The 20,677-nt window shown below is 38.9% G+C and overlaps 1 protein-coding gene and 2 long non-coding RNA genes across 3 annotated transcripts; all 3 read right to left on the reverse strand.

The window, feature by feature from the left end:
- Positions 1 to 11,736: 11,736 nt before the first annotated feature.
- Positions 11,737 to 14,267, reverse strand: LOC120436782. The gene is made up of 4 exons (XR_005610599.1): positions 14,254 to 14,267; positions 12,659 to 12,767; positions 12,034 to 12,198; positions 11,737 to 11,767 (listed from the first exon to the last, which is right to left on the reverse strand). It is a non-coding gene; the product is annotated as an uncharacterized LOC120436782 (long non-coding RNA).
- Positions 14,268 to 17,566: 3,299 nt separating this feature from the next.
- Positions 17,567 to 19,733, reverse strand: LOC120436783 (von Willebrand factor A domain-containing protein 7-like). Its single transcript, XM_039607647.1, has 4 exons — positions 19,610 to 19,733; positions 18,220 to 18,389; positions 17,857 to 17,969; positions 17,567 to 17,641 (listed from the first exon to the last, which is right to left on the reverse strand). The coding sequence occupies exons 1-4, from the start codon at positions 19,660 to 19,662 to the stop codon at positions 17,567 to 17,569; spliced, it is 411 nt and encodes a 136-aa protein (XP_039463581.1). The 5' UTR covers positions 19,663 to 19,733.
- Positions 19,734 to 19,766: 33 nt separating this feature from the next.
- LOC120436784 lies at positions 19,767 to 20,409 on the reverse strand. The gene is made up of 4 exons (XR_005610600.1): positions 20,378 to 20,409; positions 20,169 to 20,262; positions 19,896 to 20,024; positions 19,767 to 19,796 (listed from the first exon to the last, which is right to left on the reverse strand). It is a non-coding gene; the product is annotated as an uncharacterized LOC120436784 (long non-coding RNA).
- Between the last annotated feature and the right edge of the window lie 268 nt (positions 20,410 to 20,677).

Below are 20,677 nucleotides of genomic sequence, written 5' to 3' on the forward strand. Positions count from 1 at the left end.
GATTTGTGCTAAATATACTATTTCTGCCAAATATAGTATTTCTGATTAATTATAGTTTTTCTACCAAATCATAGTATAGTATTTCTGCTTTTATAGGATTTGTGCTTAATATAGTAATTTTGCTTTTATAGGATTTGTGCTTAATACAGTATTTCTGCTAAATGTAGTATTTATGCTTAATCATACTATTACTATATATTTCTGCCAGGTCCCCAGGCAGCCAATCCTCTGAGGACTGAGACATTCAAATTTACATATCAGGGCCTGCGGCTTCCCAGCCAGCCAATCATATCTGAGGTCTGCCCTTTCTCTCTCATATCTCTGCGTCGGATGTACAAAGAGCAATGAAAATCGCAGTCAAAGTACACCAAAGTCCGCTGATTCACTCAGTACAAGAATTATGCTTCTAGTCCACCTAGCTTTTGAGTTACACGACATTTTGTAACTCCAAAAATGGCATTCTTCGCCTCTCACCGCAATCTAATTCTGACTGCTCATCACCCTGTTTCCCAAGAGCTCACTGTCTTTCCCAGTGGCGCAGCTGGTAATGACACGGGTCTGCAACCCAAAGGTTGTGGGTTCAAGTCCACCTTGGTCAACATCTTTTTGCCCTACAAATTAATACACTATCACAGACCACTAATTCATATTCATCATTTATTACAATTCTGAAAACTTTTACCAGCTTTTCTAATATGGACCTCAGTTTCTTCTTAACACTCCATGGCACAAATACTCTTCCCTTTAGGCTCTGTGTATGTGTGTGTGTATCAATATTTCTCCCATTTTAAAGTATTACTCCTCCATAATTGTATTTCTCTTAAATCAAAGTACTTTTACTACATCTTAGTACTTCTGCTCAATCATAGTATTTCTGCTAAATCATAGTATTTTGCCAAATTATGGTTTTTGTGCCAAATCATAACATTTGTTTTATGTTATAGTATTACTACTAAGTGGAGGAATTTCTGTCATGTTACACTATATGTGCTGATTACAGTATTTCTGCTAAATCATAGTATTTCTACTATATTATATTTTTCTTTCTAAATATAGCATTTCTGCTATATAATTGTATTACTGCTATGTTATAATATTTGTGCTAAACCAGAGTATTTCTGCTGAAACATAGTATTTCTGCCAAATGATAGTATTTCTGTCAAATTACAGTATTTGTGCTAAAACATAGTATTTTTTTAAAAAATTCAATATCAATAGTAAATTACAGTGTCTCTGGTAATCCCAGCATTTCTGCTATGTTGTACTGTTTTTCTAAATCATAGTATTTCTGTAATGTTTAAGAATGTTTGGCTAAATATATTCTTTCCGTTATCTTATACTATTTCTCCTAAATTCTTGTATTTTTGAGAAGTTATCGTGTTTCTGGTAAGTTACAATATTTCAAAGTATCCATAATTGCATTTTCGCGAGGAACAAATTTTCTAAGAATTTTGTTTGAGAACAAAACAAGGTAAGACAATTTAGCAAGCAAACATGATAAACCTGAGTAGCACTATATACGGAAAAGTTTGTACAAAAATAGTAATGTACTGAAATGAATGTCAGTAATCTGACCATCCGCGAATGAGCACAGGGAGTGCAGAATTATTAGTGTTGTATTTTTGAGGAATAATGTACAATAGAACACAACATGTTCTCATGAACCCAAAACTCATTAATATCAAAGGGAATGTTTTTGAAGTAGCTCAAGTTTTGTTTTAGTTTTTGCTTATTTTAGGGGTATATCTGTGTGCAGGTGACTATTACTGTATAATTATAGTAATTTAACAAAAAACAAATATGATACCCATTTCAATTATTTATTTTACCAGCGAAACCACACACTCCACATATCTACAATATACATTTGACATTCAAAATGTAACCAGCACAATATAGCTACACTCTTTTGCAAGGACACTCAAAAGCCTCTCACATCCATGAGCCCTGTCAGCTTTGATCTTGTTCACCATCAACATCATGTGGCAGCAAAATCCGCGCCCCTCCTGTGACACTGTTCTGTAGAGGGGTACTGCTTTTCCTCCTGTACCCCATATTGATGATGGACACAGGTTCTCAATGGGGTTCAGATCAGTGAACAAGGAGGCCGGGCGTCATTAGTTTTTCTTCTTTATACCTTTTCAAGCCACGCTGTGGGAGTACTTGATGCGTGTGATGGAGCATTGTCCCGCATGAAAATCATGTTTTTCTTGAAGGATGCAGACTCCTTCCTGTACCACTGCTTTGAAGAAGGTGTCTTCCAGAAACTGTGTAGGATCTGAGCTGAGCTTGAATTCCAATCCTCAACCCTAAAAGGCCCCACAAGCTCATCTTGATGATACCAGCTCAAACCAGTACTCCACCTCCACCTTGTTGGCTGCCTGAGTCGGACTGGAGCTTCTCTGCCTTTTACCAATCTGGCAGCCACGGCCTGGTCCATCAGCCTGGCATCATCACTCACTCATTTCATCAGTCCATAAAACCTTAGAAAAATCGTCTCGAGATATTTCTGTCCCAGTCTTGACGCTTCAGCTAGGTGTGTCCTGTTCAGTGGTGGTCATCTTTCAGCCTTACCTTGGCCATGTCTCTCTGACAGTATTGCACACCTTGTGCTTTTGGGCACTCAGTGATGTTGCAGCTCTGAAATATGGCCAAACTGGTGGCTCAGGCATCTTGGCAGCTACCGTATTTTGCAGTTCCTGCGATTATTTTGCACTTGGTTTCTACAGTTCATGGACTGACTATTTTGAATCCAAACGCGACGATTGTTCTGCCCGATGATCACGCTCAGAAGCTTTTGCAATTTAAGACTGCCGCATCCTCTGCAAGATATCTCACTATTTTGACTTTTCTGAGCCTGTCAAGTCCTTCTTTGACCCATTTGCCAAAGGAAAGGAAGTTGCCTAATAATTATGCACTACCTGATATAGGGGAAAGTTGATGTCATTAGACCACACCCCTTCTCTTTATTACAGAGATGCACATCACCTAATATGCTTAGTTGGTGGTAGGCTTTCGAGCCTATACAGCTTGGAGTAAGACAACATGCATGAAGATAGGATGATGTGGACAAAATACTCATTTGCCTAATAATTCTGCACTCCTGTATGTAGGAGGTACAGGATGGCATCCTCCACCCCGACATCTGCCTTGTGGCGCAACTGTAGTGGGTCCTGGGCATGTTGTACCTGTGAGTAGGAGGAGGTGAGGAAGGCTCACTCTGAGTCTCTCTAGATGTGACGCCAGTGCCACCGATCGGTCAGCTCATTCATTCAGCCTCTAGGCCCAGGACCCTCCAGCAGCAAGGCACCAAACAAGTAAACTAGATAGTGACTTCAATGAGGCCACAGGGTAACACTAATCTCACCATTTTCAAAATGCGCAAAAAGCAAACCCAGGAGTTGAAGAGGAGTTGGAGGAGATTAAGAAATCACTTAATTTCATGTCTGATGAATTGAGCAAAGTGGCTAAACAACAAGGTATGCTACATGACCTAATGGATGAGATAAAACAACTAAAAAACTTGATAAAGAGAAGGACAAGAAAATAGACAACTTGAAAAGGCGAATCGAGGACCTTGAACAATACACAAGAATGGATGATTTAGTCAAAAGTGGACTGGAGACTTTAACACCAAACCTACGGCAGAGTAACAGCTGGCGGAGGTAAAGACGGTGAAGATGCACCGGCAGAGGAGCTGCAAATGCTTGAACGGCAGTGATAAAATTCCTTCAAACGAAGAATGTAAGTATTCAGAGCCATCATATCGCAGCATGCCACACGCCCCAGAAAAGACAGTAAAACAAAGCCAGCAATTATTCTTCGTTTTGTGAGTCGCGAAAACAAGAGATAACAAGAATTTCATCAATACAATGTATAGTAACTGCCTTTTCCTGTAATTATCAAACCAAGTAGAATAACAATTGATACAAGCTACATTGATAGATAATATATTCACAAATAAAACTGACTATGAAATAGTAGGTGGACTCTTATAACTGATAAAGGCGATCATCTTCCTGTTTTTGCAATTTTTCAAAATTATTTTGGGATCAAAACTAAACAAAGAATCAAACATTTAACATGATGCGACATAGAACAACAAGAGCCATTGCTGCCCTCCAGGTGGACTTAAAGGAACACAGTTGGAGTGAGGTTTTTGCAAATGAAGATTCAAATAGTGCATATGATGCATTCTTATCAACTGTAATTTCACTATATGAAAAACATTGTCCTTTAATGAAAATCACTAGAAAGCATCACAGATCAAATAAGCCATGGATCACAATGGGGATAGAAGATGCATGTGAAAAGAAAAATAACCTATATAAGAGATTCATAAAACAGAGGACAAAAGATGCTGAAATAAAGTACAAGTCATATAAAATAGATTAGTAAATATTATAAGAACAAGTAGGAAAGAATATTACCACACATTATTGGAGCAAAGTAGAAGTAACACATGAGAAACATGGAGGTTATTAAATAGCATAATCAAAAAGGGCTCAAAAAATAAGAATTATCCAACTATTTAAAAAAGATAAAGATATTGGGATTGATAAAACTAAAGACATAGCAAATGAATTTAATGATTTCTTTGTAAATGTTGGCTATAATTTAGCAAAAGAAATTCAGAGTCAAGAAATTATAACGACCTAAATAAACATATTACTCAGAATTTGTCCTCCATGTTTATTGGTGCTGTAACTCATAGAGAAATAATTAACATTTTGAAAACATTTAAAAATAAAAAGTCCACTGACTGTTTTGGTATTGACATGATATTAGTTAAAAGTATTATAGAATATATAGTGCAACCTTTGCATACATTTGTAATGTGTCCTTTCGAACTGGTGTGTTTCCTCAAAAATGAAAATAGTAAAAGTTATTCCAATCCATAAAAACGGAGAGATGTGAATTTACCAATTACAGACCAATACCACTACTCCCACAGTTCTCAAAAAATTTTAGAAAAGTTATTTGTTAATAGACTTGATAAATATATTGAGAAGCATAATCTTCTGAAGTGATACCAATATGGCTTAGAGCTTAAAAGGTCCACCGATGGCAGTGGTGGAACTTTGTAGAAAGGTATCTACTGCAATAGATAATAAAGGAATATACTGTTGGTGTTTTATAGACTTAAAAGGCATTTGATACAATTGATCATTCTATATTAATGAATAAACTAGAGATATGGTATAAGAGGATAGCATACAAGTGGATGAAAAGTTACCTGGATGACAGATGTCAATATGTCAAAAAATCAGTAATGTAAATCTAATCAGTTGAAGGTAACTTGTGGTGTTCCTCAGAGCTCTGTGCTGGGCCCTAAATTATTCATATTATATATAAATGACATATGTAGTGTTTCCAAACTGTTAAAATGTGTATTGTTTGCTGATGTTTGCAGATACCACTCTGTATTGCTCAGGTAAAACCTAGAACAGCTTCTGACTACAGTGGAAAAGGAGTTTAATATATTAAAAACTGGTTTGATATAAATAAGTTATCATTAAAAATAAACAAAAACAAAATGTATTATTTTGGTACTAGACAAATGAAAAATGTATCAAAATCAGGGTTAATGGAATTGAAATTGAAAGAGTGTAACGAAAATAAATTTATTGGAGTGATAATTGATGATAAGCTTAGCTGGAAGTCTCATATAAACCATGTGAAAACAAAATTTCAAAAACCATTGCTATTCTCTACAAAACAAAGCATGTCCTGAACAAGAAACAATTATACACACTTTATTGTACTCTGTTGCTTCCATATATGACTTATTGTCTAGAGATATGGGATGATGCATATAAAACAAATACTCTTTCTATTTTCAAGTTACAAAAAGAGCTATAAGAATTATAAATCAATCAAACTATATATAATCAACTAACATTTTGTTTATTAATCTGAATACCCTGAAATTTATGATTTAGTTGAATATAAAATGGCACAGATAATGTATAAAGCACAAAATAACTTGCTTTGCCGCAGTACTCAGAAGCTGTTTAAAGTCAGAGAGAATCAATATGACTTAAGGGGAACAGGTTTCTTTAAAAAAAAACAAGATAAGGACAAACATAAAGCAGAGATGTGTTTCTGTTAGAGGAGTTAACTTGTGGAATAGTTATGACAGTGATTTAAAAGGTGTAGTTCATTTTCCTTCTTTAAAAACATGTTTAAAAATAGAGTATTAGAAAATATATAAATCAAGAATGAAAAGAGCAAAAATAATAATACTGAAACTCTTGGTTGTTTTGCTTTGATTATTTTAATGAAATTTAATTTAGTGTATTTAGTTATCTAAGGTGGAAAGTTTTTTGTTTTGTTTTGTTTTTGTTTGTTTGCTTTGTTTTGTTTATTCTTTGCTTGAGCCCTATGTACATGAGCTGCATGCTAAAAGACCTTTTGTTAAAAGGTTGGGGTAATAAGCATATGCTTCAAGCCAATAACTTTTGATTAGCCTTGTCTTGTGCTTTCTTGCTTTGTGGTAGATCTTTATTCTGTATTTCTGTATTCACTGAGATATTTTCAATTCAATTTTCAATTCAATTTTATTTATTATATAGCGCCAAATCACAACAAAAGTCGCCTCAAGGCGCTTTATATTGTACAATAGATCGCACAATAATAAATTTGAATGCTAATCAATAAATCAATAAATTCACTTTTTTTGTTGTAATCTAAATATGTGTACTGTAACTGTAACTCTAATGATCTTTGACATTCTGGATATTCTGGATGAAATTTGTTGAGGTAATCTGGAGTATAAAGCAAGTATACACTGCCATAGACTGAGAGGGCACCTGCTCTAAAATTGAGACCTTCAAGCTTGGCTGAGCTTGTTATATGTGCAAATATTGAACTGTTATAAGTGCAAATATTAAACTGTTACATGTGCAAATACTGAGAACTACATTTCTTAATGGTCACCCTGTAAAGATTCATGGTACATGAAAGAGAAGTTAGTTAAGATTAACCCTTTAAAGCCGGAACCATGAAATAATTGCCAGAAAATGTGTCCTTGAACCCTCAGGGCTCAGACCCTGGTCTAGACCCTAAATATAACCCCTCGCTGTTCAGGAACAACCCAGAAACCACAAGGTTCAAGTCTGCCGGGGACAATGCTTTCAAGTACAATATTAATTTGCAGCTGCCCACACGGACAAGACAACCCACATAGCAAAATTGGTATGGCCGGATCTCTCCCCACACAATGTGCTTACACATGGCCCCCATACATAAAAGAATAGCGGCCCTTTGGTGGCACAAATCTGGTTTGCCAGAGATGGCCACACATGGGCCAGCACAAAACCAGTTGCAGTTTCAGCTCTGGCCCCAGATGTCAACCTAATATGTACCTTAATCAAGTAATGTGATAACAACATGTGCGGAACATAATAGTGCAAAAGTAACATGACGAAACTCTGTTCAGAAAATGAATGGACTGATTCTTATATAGCGCTTTTCTACTCTCTTGGATTACTCAAAGTGCTCTATACAACATGCCACCTTCACCCAATCACACACTTTCTCTAAACTGAGTGCTTCTAACTACATTCATACACATTCACAGTTTTGACATGCGGACTGGAGGAACCACTAACCTTCTGATCAGTAGGTGATCTGCTCTACCTCCTGAGCTACAGCCACCCAGTGGTAAACATGAGTAAACCCTCACTAGGTTTTGGATAACGCTCACAAAAGTGTGCGGCTCACAAACCTGTCAAACCTGCATTTGAGCGTGGCTACCATAACAGTATAGTATTGCAACATGGCATTTGGGTCTTCTAACTAAAATAGGAAAATAGGAACATAAATAGTGCCATCATTGCCAGACCTGGCCCACATCTGGTTGACATACACTCAGGTCTGGCCGGATCTGGCATTTGGCATCAAGTGCCAGCTTGATGCCAGATCCGGGCCAGACCTGTTTTCTATCAGCCTGACCACATAAACCAAACCATAATCAGGTCAGATACGGCATGCCATCACATGAACAGTACCATCATTGCCAGACCTGGCCCAAATCTGGTTGACATACACCCTGCCATGACACCAGTCAGTCAGAAGTGCCAACGATGTGGGATCTGGGCCAGACCTGTTTTCTATGAGCCTGGGCCACATAAACCAAATCACAATTGGGCCAGATGTGACATGCCATCACACAAACAGTGCCATCTATGCCAGGCCTGGTCCATATCTGGATGATCACCTACCAGCAGTGCCGGCTTGACACCAGGTCCGGGCCAGACCCGTCTGCTATGTGTGGAAATACCTTCTGGAGAAAAAGTTTATGGGCAGATGTGACAAAGATTGAGCTATTTGCCAAGAATGACAAGAGGTATGTTTGGAGGAGTAAATGTGAGTTTTTCAAACCTAACAATACTGCCACATGGCATTTGGGTCTTCTAACTAAAAAGGAAATAGGAACATAAATAGTGCCATCATTGCCAGACCTGGCCCACATCTGGTTGACATACATGCCATGACAGTCATGAGGCAACAGGTCTGGCCCGGATCTGGCCCAGAACAAAAGCTGATTTACTTTTTGTCACTCAACATACTCTGACAATAACAATAACAAAATAAAACAGAATAAAAATAACACTACTATAGAAAAATGTGTTCATATCAGAAAAATCAGTTTCTTACATATAAGTAAAACTAAAATGGAAATGATGCTGGCAATATAATTTTAACATTACAATTAAAAAGTAAAGCTGAAATCCACTGAAACCAAATACAGCGTCATAACTGAAAGACTCATCTTCTAATTTAGATATCGGCAAAAGAAAAATTGAAATGGTCACAGGAGCTTATTTTATGTAGCAGTCAGAGAAGGAAATCTCATGTGATTTAAGAAAACTGTTGTTAATCTTTAACTATTAGTTTATGCTCATTCACATAAAACAATGGATGATTTACCCTGAAATAATTAGAAAATACTGATTAAATAGTCTTAAGTCATCACATTTTCCTTCTTCATAGTTAATATTCATTCTTTCAGACTGTTAGATGAGCAAAACAGTGTTGAACCATAACCTTAAGTGCAAATTTTAGCTGACACTTTCTTTACTTTAGTCCACAAAACCTTGTAACAACAAAATAGTAGTTTATTAATTGATTGTCATTGATCAAAAAATTAAACTTTATGTTTTTACATTTACATCTGTTATGACGATAAGTATCCATTAAGTCCAACATTTTCTGAAAACTATGCCCTTTATCTTCCCCTATCATGTTTATTGAAGGTAATATAAAGGCTAAAAACATTTCATTTTAAAATGGTGAAAGAAACTTCAATAAGAGTCATTAAATAAACATGGAACACTTTTATTAACAAAAGACTTGCAAGCTCACAAAAGGAGTATTCATTCATGTACACAGAGCTTCCCCTCTGTTGTAACTGATTATGCTGCTGTGATAATATTTGATTTTAACAGGAGGAGCAGGGTTATTTTACCACTAAAATAATTTATCAAGGTCAGTGGCATTTCATGGTCAACACTTCTTCAGTGTCGACCTTGTTGGAGGTTTACTCTCAGGTTGATGATATTGAATACAAATCTTTGTTTTCTGTTGAAACTCTAGGCCTGTGTCTGAGTCTATGTTGTATTGGTGCCCTCTTTCTTTCCTTTTATAGTTGTGCCTGTTGAGCTGTTTTGGAAACAGCTTGATCATATTGTATGGGAAAGACTCATCAAAGCCAATCCAGCTTCTGGGAGATGCTCCAGGAAGCATAGAGTGAAATCTCATCAAATTACCTTAAAAAGGTTTGCCAGGCTGTAATCACTGGAAAACGCTTTTTTTTTTATCAAAATTTGGTGAACACATTCATTATTTGGATTTAAATCATTGTCAACTACTACTAACTCTGAGTCAGCATGCCCTGTTCATTACATTTCCTATTCATCGTAATTTCTTATGTGTTTTCATGGAAAAGAATGGAATGTAGAAGTTATACCAAATGCCTGATTGATAGTGTTTATTTGTAGAACTTAGAACTTTTATTCTCATTGTACAGTTGCTTGGACAGCAAAATTAGGCAGCAAGAAAAGGTTGTTGCATATAAATCACAACACTGCAACATAAAAACTGCAAATTATTGTAATTTTGTGTGAACATTGCATAATTTTTAAAATTACAGACATTATATTCTAATGAAGTATTGTAAAATACAGTAAGTCTTAGTATATAAATATTTTTTTTATCAGTATTTTGCTTCATAGCAAGTTCAGCTCAGCAGTCAAGGAGAGGCCAATTGAGTCATATGTCACAGATTCACAAATTCAGGGCAATTGGCATTTGTTCTCTTTCACTTCAAAGTACAGAGAACACAACATTAAGCCAAAGAATGGTTGATGTGTTCAAAGTGTACCCTCGGTGGATGTTGTTTGAACTGCAGATGTAGTTGCTGGGGTAGTTGTAGTTGAAGGGGTAGGTGTCGTGGGAGGAGGTGTGGTAAGCACTCTAGCCTGTCCCATACATGTCCCCACATTTCCTACACTATCTACAGCAGTCAGCTCTACAATCGGTGAGCAGCAGGAGGCAGTGTGGTAACCAGGGTAATATTCTCACCCCTGCTTCAACTACTGTGCTCATATTCAGAGTACCATTCCCTTGGCGGATGGTTACACTCTCAATGCCAGTTCCATTGATGCCATCAGTGAAATTGGCGATGAACTCCCCACTGGGAGGAAGCACAAAGCAATGAAGTGGAATCACAGGTTGTTGTGTTGACTACCTGGCAAACTGGAGGGTTAACATCTGTCACCTGGAGACAGAAATATAAAAAGAATGAAAAGAACTGGGTTGGTATGTGTCACACCAGTAATTAAAGATAAAAAGAAAAGAACAATAATTAGATCTTTGCGTGTCAGTTAGATTCAGTTTATCCTGCCTCCCTCTCTTTCTTGTTATGTATTTGCCTTTGTGCTGATTGCTCTCACATTTCTGTCGTATTTTAGTACTATTTTGTCTTGCATTTAGTTTTACTTTCTTTATCTCGTCCTTAATTGTTTGCACTTGTTTGTTTATCCGCCTGTTCGACATTCAACTAATTATCCTTTGTGCATTAACATCCTCAGTTCTCCCTTTGTCATTTTTGTGATGTTTCTCATGTGTCTTTCTTATACATAAAGGTATGTTTTAGTTTGTTCAGCCAGTCTGGCATTTGTCCTTGTCTAGCAACCCATGACAAACAATTTAACATATTCAGTTTCAATTAATGTATAATGATCCACAAAGAAGTATGACACATAAAAAGCCTTACTGTAACTGCAAAACAACAATATCAAAACGAATTGTGTGTAAAATGTAATCTTTAATTTGAAATAAAAATAACAAAAATTTCTTTTTGATACATTATGTACGTGACCATTAATTATTACAGAATTAAGAATAATGTTGAAAAATATTATAACCATTGCCACTTACCTTAGCAGTCACAGAAACCCTGAGAACTACATAGTTGATGTCGGTGGCATGGCGTTTTCTGCCTCAATGGTGAGGGTCACGTCTGTTCCTGATGCAGCACTGGATGGAGCCGTTAGGGTCACGGTGCCATTGGCTTTACCTCCACTGCCTGCTACAGTAGTAACACTGGTGGGTGAAGAGGACGTGTAACTGCGGTCATTGCTGACTCGCACTGTAAATGTCTCAGTTGCAGAGTCAGTTATAACTCCATCAGTAGTTGCAGCGACTGTGAAGGGGATGGAGATAGTGGTGCCTGCTCGATGTTGGTATTATTGGCTTGGGCCTGGACAAGAAGAGAGGCGAGAGGAGCAGGGAATGATTTTTTTTTTTAAATATTGCAGACAATAATATGTTGATGCATAATGACATGACTTCACACTGAAAGAAGCACAGTAGGAATGTATGCTGTTTATGATTGTAGACTTGTTTAAGTAGATGGCTATTAAAATTCTATAAAGTAAAAAAAAAAAATCAATGTAAAAAAATCTATCAGTTTATTTATGGTGAGGTTAAGGATTCTTGGAGAAAGCACACATTAACAGTTCTCACAGTGACAGAGATGCTGGAGGTCTTGATCTGTGTGGATGCTTGTCTCTGGAAGCTGCTTGAAGTGGACCTGGAAGTGGAGTTGCTGTCCTCTCCTTTCAAGACAAGCACAAACTCACCTGCTGGAATTCCACTAAAGGTCACCAGGAAATCGCTGCTTCCTAATGACTGCATGAGACAAGAAGGAGCAACGTGCATTGTTACCAGATCAACAGTAACCAAACAATAAAAACATCTTTACTGCAGAAGGGCAGGTGCTAGAAATATTTGTGGATGTTGCAGCAGGACATCCATGTATTTAAGGTTTGAAAATTAACTGCCATGAAATAGTGTGTCAAAAGATAGCTGCCTTCATTTAATTAAAATTTAAACTTCTGTATAAATTCACACAATGTTAAGCTCTGAAATGCCAAGAATATCTCTTTACTATGTAGTAATATTATAATTTCAAATAAATGCTTCTTCAGTTCACTGAGGTTTATGCACAGCTCGTGATTTCTATTGGACCAATGCAACACTATGTTTTTTTTTTTCAGTCATTGTGTTGTAGATTTGCTGGTGACACTTGGGATTAATGCATGACCCCAACTTTCACTAAGCCTTATCTGTCAGATAGATAGCCTCACACCTGCAATGATCCTTTGACCTCTGTTGGACCTGAGCTGTCAAAAGTGTGACTTCAGTGACCTTTACTGTTTCACTTCCTGTCACAGTGACCAATATGCTGGCATTACCACCTAAAAGAGAGGTGAAGAGAGAAGGGTAACGTAAATAAGTATCAGTATGACATACCCTTAAAGCAAAACACAGTCTGCACAAATAAAAAGGTAAGCTGTAGGACAGAATAGTTAAGGTTGAACTTTACTGACTACAACATCCCACATAGCAAGCAGGTCTGGCCCAGATCTGGTATCAAGCCGGCACTGCTGGCTGACTTTTGGCATGATAAGACGTATGTCATCCAGATATGGGCCAGGCCTGGTATAGATGGCACTGTTTATGTGATGGCATGCCATATCTGGCTTGATTGTGTGTTTTGGTCATGTGGCCCAGGCTCACAGAAAACAGGTCTGGCCCGGATCTGGCATCAAGCTGGCACTTCTGACTGACTGGTGTCATGGCAGAGTGTATGTCAGCCAGATGTGGGCCAGGTCTGGCAAGACGTCACTGTTTATGCGCTGGCATGCCATATCTGGCCAGATTATGGTTTGGTTTATGTGGCCCAGGCCCATAGAAAACAGTTCTGGCCGATCCGCATCAAGCTGGCACTTCTGACTGACTGGTGTCATAGCAGAGTGTATGTCAACCAGATGTGGGCCAGGTCTGGCAATGATGGCACTATTTATGTTCCTATTGTCCTATTTTAGTTAGAAGACCCAAATGCCATGTTGCAGTATTATACTGCTATGGTAGCCAACGTCGAAATGCAGGTTTGACAGGTTTGTGAGTGTACACTTTATCCAAAACCTATTTAGGGTTTACTCATCTTTGCCAGTGGGTTGCTGTAGCTCAGGTGGTAGAGCAGGTCAACTACTGATTGGAAGGTTAGTGGTTCGATCCCTGGCTACTCCAGGCTGCATGTCAAGAGTGTTAATGTGTATGAATATAGTTAGGAAGCACTCAGTTAAGAGAAAGTGTGTGATTGGGTGAATGTGGCATGTTGTATAGAGCACATTGAGTAATCTGGGAGAGTTGAAAATGCTATATAAGAATCAGTCCATTCACTGTCTGAACAGAGTTTCGTCATGTTTGTTTTGCATGTTCTGGAACATGTTGTTATTACATGGCTTGATTAAGGTACACATTAGGCTGACATCTGGGGCCAGAGCTGAAACTGTTCTGGGCCAGCACAGGGCCAGCAGTGTGTCTGCAACTGGCCCGTGGTTGCACACAACACACATGGCCCACATACCGCAAAGAATGACGGCCCTTTGGTGGCCCAGATCAGGTTTGCCAGAGGTAATCCACACATGGGCCAGCAATGGACCAGCAGTGTGTCTGCAGCTGGCCCATGTGTGGGCCACCTTTGGAAAACCAGATCTGGGCCACCAAAGGGCCGTCATTCTTTGCGGTATAATGGGCCATGTGTAAGCACATTGTGTGGGCCAGATCTGGGCCATACCAATTTTGCTATGTGGGATGATGTGGCACAAACTTTTTAGGAGACAACAGAACTTGACAACTATAAAAATAAACAAAAATTCATCATAAAAGTAGCCTGACCTGAGAGAAGACGTCCTTCTTTAGACTAAAAGTCCCCATGGGCTCCCTCATGCTCTTCGACAAGGTTATAAATGAAGTTCACAGAACTTTGACCTGATACACAAAATAGATCAGAAGGGCTGGAATACGTAAGTTCAAAGTTGAAAAACATCTCATGTAACTCAGAGCCTAAAAATCAGCTTTCATTATACTGACCTGTAACCTTAACTAAGTAAGGGTTGTTTGAGCTAACACTGAGTTGCCATAGGCCTGTTTGATTATCAGTGTTGAGGCTTAAACGACGCAAGTTTCCTGTTGTGGTGAAGGATGCCAAGGACCACTGGACTGACTGGAAGTCTGAGATACACCTGGAGAAGAGGGACAAACAAGAGATAGATAAATATATATATATATATATATATATATATATATATATATATATATATGTATATGTATATATATATATATATATATATATATATATATGTATATACCGCAACATGAGCGAGACAGATAAATACGAAGGCATGCTGGCTCGGATGTCGCCCGGATCAACAAGGTCCGCGTCAGATGTTGAGGAACCAGGGCACCCTGACGAGAAGTGGGCTACTGGAAAAAGAAGGCATCGGTGGGCAGAGGCGAAAACAGGGCGTTGTTGGAATGCCTAGAATTGTACAAGATCAACAGGAACCTGAGAGCATTCATCAGGAACTCAATGGGAATGTGGCGTACAACACTAGAGGCCAACTTCAAGGCCATAGCACAAGTCACCATCAAGTGCGGGATCTACCAAGGAGATGCTCTGTCCCCACTGCTGTTCTGCATAGGCCTTAACCCCTCAGTGAGATCATTGACAAGACTGGCTACGGATACCGACTACGGAATGGAGCAGTTGTCAGCCACCCCTGTACATGGATGACATCAAGCTGTATGCCAAGAGTGAACGAAACATCGATTCACTGATCCACACCACCAGGATATACAGCAATGACATCGGAATGTTGTTCGGACTGGAGAAGTGTAGTCGGATGGTAACAAAGAGAGGCAAGGTAGTCAGAACTGAGGGATCAAACTACCAGAAGGCAACATTGCAGACATAGAGGACAGTTACAAGTACCTGGGGATCCCACAGGCGAATGGGAACCATGAAGAGGCAGCTAGAAAGCTGCAACCACCAAGTACCTGCAGAGGGTCAGGCAAGTCCTGAGGAGTCAGCTGAACGGTAAGAACAAGATCCGAGGCTATCAACACCTATGCCCTGCCCGTGATCAGGTACCCTGCTGGGGTAATAGGCTGGCCAAAGGAGGAGATAGAAGCCACTGACATCAAGACAAGAAAGCTCCTTACCATGCATGGAGGGTTTCACCCCAAGTCCAGCATCCTGAGGCTGTACGCTTAGCGGAAGGAAGGAGGCCAGGGACTGGTGAGTGTCAGCACCACAGTCCAGGATGAGACGAGGAACATCCACGAATACATCACGAAGATGGCCCCAACTGACAGCATGCTCAGTGAATACCTCAGGCAGCAGAAACCCAAGAAAGAGGAGGAAGGCGAGGAACCATCATGGAAGGACAGGCCCCTGCACGGTATGTACCACCAGCAGATAGCGGAGGTGGCTGATACCCAGAAATCCTACCAGTGGCTGGACAAACCTGGAGTGAAAGACAGCACGGAGGCACTAATCATGGCAGCACAGGAACAAGCACTGAGCACAAGATCCATGGAGGCTGGGGTCTATCACACCAGGCAAGACCCCAGGTGCAGGCTGTGTAAAGATGCCTCTGAGACAATCCAGCACATAACAGCAGGGTGCAAGATGCTAGCAGGCAAGGCATACATGGAACGCCATAACCAAGTGGCCGGCATAGTGTACAGGAACATCTGTGCCGAGTATAACCTGGAAGTCTTGAGGTCAAAATGGGAGATGCCCCCAAGGGTGATGGAGAATGACCGAGCTAAGATCCTGTGGGACTTCCAGATACAGACGGACAAAATGGTGGTGGCTAACCGACCGGACATAGTGGTGGTAGACAAACAGAAGAAGATGGCCGTAGTGATCGATGTAGCGGTTCAATGACAGCAACATCAGGAAGAAGGAACACGAAGCTCGAAATACCAAGCGCTCAGAGAAGAGCTCGAGAAGATGTGGAGGGTGAAGGTGAAGGTGGTACCAGTGGTAATCGGAGCGCTAGGTGCGGTGACTCCCAAGCTAGGCAGTGGCTCCAGCAGATCCGGGAACAACATCGGAGATCTCTGTCCAGAAGAGCGCAGTCCTGGGAACAGCTAAGATACTGGCGCAGGACCCTCAAGCCCCCCAGGCTCTCTGGCAGAGGACCCGAGCTTGAAGGATTGACCGCCCACAGGGGCGAGTGGGGAATTTTATTTTTTTAATATATATGATATATATGTATATATTCAATATACTATAATAATTTGGATATATGAATTTACATTTCTATCATATTTGCTACAGAGTAAACAGACATTTATGATGACAAAACCTGTGGAGCTGGTGAGGCTGAAGGTGAGAGGTGAGTCTCCTGTGATGTAAGCTGTTATGTTCTGTAATGAGCCATCAATAGTAAATTAAAATTGTCAGGCCTTCCAGGATTCCTTGATGCCTGAAAAACTGTCACCTAAGAGAAGAAGGAGAAACACATCACATTTACTCACACCGTGTCATCTTCAGTCAGATGTGATTCTCGTGATTGATGTCTTACCACAGCGCTGGCTGATGAGTCTACTATAACACTGGTAGCCAGAGAGAGTTCTGACTTGGTGACCTGAATGGCCTGACCTCCAGAAGCTTCAGCTAGGTCTTGGTATAACTGGACAGCAGATCGACTCATTGCGCGCGTGGAGCCACATCCTGAGAGGTTCTGCGGCGCGCCGAAAATACTGCACTGCCTGTGAGCATGAAAGTAACCTGCAAGCATGAGGGAAAAAAATTGTAAAAGTTCTATTCACTATCAAAGACCACAAGCCTAAGTGTGAATGGAAAACAGTTATTAATAATTAAGATGAAAGATGAATGATAATCAATGAGCCAGGCCAGAAGCAGCAGCTTTCAGGCCTGACAGCCTTGACAGACAATGAAAAACATGAAAAGGAAAGGAGGGTGGAGCACAGAAAAAAACACACATACAGGTGTGTGGGGCACATAGTCATTTATAAATAGTTTGGTCCCTCTGAAGTTCAGATAATGTTCTTCATTTCAAAACAAATGTTATACAAATTATCAGATGTTACATGCCAAAATTTATGACATTTTTAAGAGTAAAGTTAAGTCTTACCTGAGATTTGGTGCTCTCTATAAGAGCAATAATGGTGTTTTTCAGATAGGTGTCTTTAGCTGGAGCATCAGTGAAGAGAAAATCTCAGAGAAGGGTGGAGCTGCCGTCAGTGCAAGCTTCAATATTATTTGTATGAAAGACAGGACAAAGTATCAACGATTAATAATTAATAATAAAGATAAAAATACAGTCTGAGTGAAAAGTGGCATTTCTGGCCACCTCAACTACACGCTGCTAACAACAAAAAGGTAATTTTGATAATACTGTGTCTATACTTTACAATTTTTTCTCCCAAATCAAAAAAGTAGAAAACAGTCCATTGTGTTGTCACCTGCAGTCCAGATAAGGCCATTTCTGGGGCATCTCCTCCTCCTGCCGCAGTCAAACTGTTGATCTGTCCTTTGAAGACGTCTGCATTAGATGTCATAACTAACGGTCCAAAATCTACACATAGGATACATAACGTTTAAAAAAGCTCAAAGTGATGCATTTGCTCTGTTAAAGATTTGCTACAAACACAGCTATATATTTTATGTGGAAGTCAAACAAACAAACAAACAAACAAAAAGAATTAACTCTCAAATTTAGTCTATAATAATCTAGTAATTATTATACAATTACTATACAAGACTCTTTTGAAAAACAACATCTTTTCTATGCAATAAAGCACAAATTCAGCCTGTAAATGATCTACCTGGGTCATTGAAAGGTACCAATATATAACCAGAGGGTTCCTGTCCTGTTCCTCTTTTTCTGTCAATGATCTCAAAAGAAACCCTCTTTGCTTCATCAATATCATCACTCATACTTCCTGTTGTGTCTATGACAAAACACAACACAGGAGACTGGGAGAGGCCCATCAGTCTGTAGAAACAAACATGAGAAAAAAAAAACATATTACATATTATTATTATTATTATTATTATTATTATTATTATTATTATAGGGATTTCTTTGAAACTATGATTTCATTGATGCCTAATTCATTGGCAGGAAAAAAATCCACTTATCAGCCACTTTATTAGGAACACCTGTATAACTTGTTAAAACAACTATCTAACTATCAGGTCACATTGCATGAACCCCATGTATTTAGCCATGTAGACATGTCCAAGATGGTCTGAAGTTTTAACCGAGCATTAAAAAAGGAGAGAAAGGTGATTTAAGTGAGTTAGAACGTGGCTCGGTTGTTGATGCCAGACAAGTTGGTCTGAGTGCTTCAGAAAACTGCTGATCGACTTTGATTGTGTCACATAACCATCTCCAGTGTTTACCAAGATGGTAATATCCAGTGGGTAGAAATGTCTTGTTGATGTCAGAGGATACAAGAGACCAGAGGCCAGAGTGCTTTAGGCGAATAAGAAGGAAATAAACACTCATAATGTAGAAGACCATCTTTGAACGCACAACACCTCAAACCTTGAAGTAGACTGTCTACAGCAACAGAGGACCACAGCGTCTGACACTCCTCTGTCAGCTAAGATTGAAGTTAAGAAAAAGGCCACTAGAAAGTGGACAGAAACAGTGGCGGGCTACAACATCTCTATTTGAGATGAAGAAAAATATAATTCCACGTACAGCAATACCTCAGACAAACAAAAAATATTGGGGGTTTTTTCACCCATCTAAAAGCATCTTAAAATATTTGTCACACTTATATCTTATTTTCTTGCTGTATACTCTGTATTCAAATTGCATCCAAAGTCACCATATCCATTAGTCTAACAGAGCAAAGTTAGAATGGGAGATTCAGATAAAGGATGTGGAACTGACAAATCTGCAGCATCTGGGTGTTGCTGTCATGTCAATATGGATCAAAATCTCAGTGGACTCTTTCAAGTAGCTTTCTAAATCTGTGCAATGGAAAATTAAAACTATTCTGAAGGCTAACAGATGTCAAACCCAGTACTAGAAAAGTGTATCTATTAAAATGGCCAATGAGTCTATATCTAAAAATTATTTTCAATTCAATGAAAAGCAGGAGGCACTGTGGCATGCTTTTGCATTTATTTTATATTATGTGCTTTAGCTCCATTTTCCCCACATTTGTTTCCTCTTGTGTGACACTTGAGAGCTAGCTTTACCTCATGAAGTTTGTGTTTCCAGCAGCTAATCTGACATCCTCCAGAAGCTCCATGGTGGCATGAATAGCCAGATTAGCTGCTTCATTGTGAAGGAAGCCATGACTGGAATCAATTGTATCCTTATTGATCCCTCCTACTGGATCCTTTTCGCTTGTGCGGTCAGCAGATCCACCATGACTGCATTTACCTTTGAATAGGGATAACATTTTATCATATTATCAAGAGATATTGAAAAATACAAAGTCCTTATCATAGAACACCAAAACAGATGATTTCTCCAAGTTACCTGTGGGTTTTGATGAGAAGAAAATGCCGAAGTAGCCTGAAGTCAGAAGTCTCTGGTTCAGCACATCAGGCAGAATGTTGTTGGTACAGTTCTCTCCTACACAACTTCTGCAAGTTGGCGTATTTTGTCCTGCAGAAATATCAAATGACACAGTAAAAATACTGATTTATATTTTAAAATAAACATTACAAATACTACTGCAAGTTTAATCTAGATCATATTTAAACTGCAATTCTCATCTCTAAACACAGACAGTGGGTGGAGGGCGCCTACCTGCCAGGTTCTTAAGAGGTTGGTCAGGTCTGATCAGAGCACTGTATGGAGCTTTATTTCCCAGCTCCACCCAGTTACTGTGGCTGTAGAAGTCCTTGACATACAGAAAATGAAACAAATTTAGAATATCACTTTTGCATTTCGTTTTACTTATGCTATGCTGTCATATAACATTCTTAACAAATTAGCAGTAAATAAAGTATCAGTACCTGCAGGGTGTGACAGATTTGCCCTAGAGACAACCTCCTCTGAAATAGTTTTCTAGCTTAGCATGGGCCTTCACCATAGAAACACCTTATTATTAAAATACAACAGATTATTAGATAGAAGCTGCAATAGTGTAGCATTTTGTATTTTAATTTTCTGTTATTTACCAAACCATTTAAAAAAAAAAAAAACACTTTTTTTTTCATTGGGCAGTTGAATACTATAGATCTATTTTCACGAGTTAGTTATACATAGTATAATATTGTTATGTTAATTATTAAACTATTATTGACAAGCTTTGA

The sequence above is a fragment of the Oreochromis aureus genome, unplaced genomic scaffold (assembly GCF_013358895.1).
Source record: "Oreochromis aureus strain Israel breed Guangdong unplaced genomic scaffold, ZZ_aureus HiC_scaffold_222, whole genome shotgun sequence".
In the NCBI taxonomy this organism is placed as follows: domain Eukaryota; kingdom Metazoa; phylum Chordata; class Actinopteri; order Cichliformes; family Cichlidae; genus Oreochromis; species Oreochromis aureus.

Excerpts from the sequence above, each read along its gene's own strand:
- LOC120436783 (XM_039607647.1), bottom strand. The coding sequence starts at position 19,662 with ATGGAGCTTCTGGAGGATGTCAGATTAGCTGCTGGAAACACAAACTTC. Across the intron at positions 18,390-19,609 it reads GGAAACACAAACTTCATGAG|ACTGATGGGCCTCTCCCAGT; the intron begins GTAAAGCTAGCT and ends TTGTTTCTACAG. Across the intron at positions 17,642-17,856 it reads TGGCCTTATCTGGACTGCAG|CTTGCACTGACGGCAGCTCC; the intron begins GTGACAACACAA and ends ATAATATTGAAG.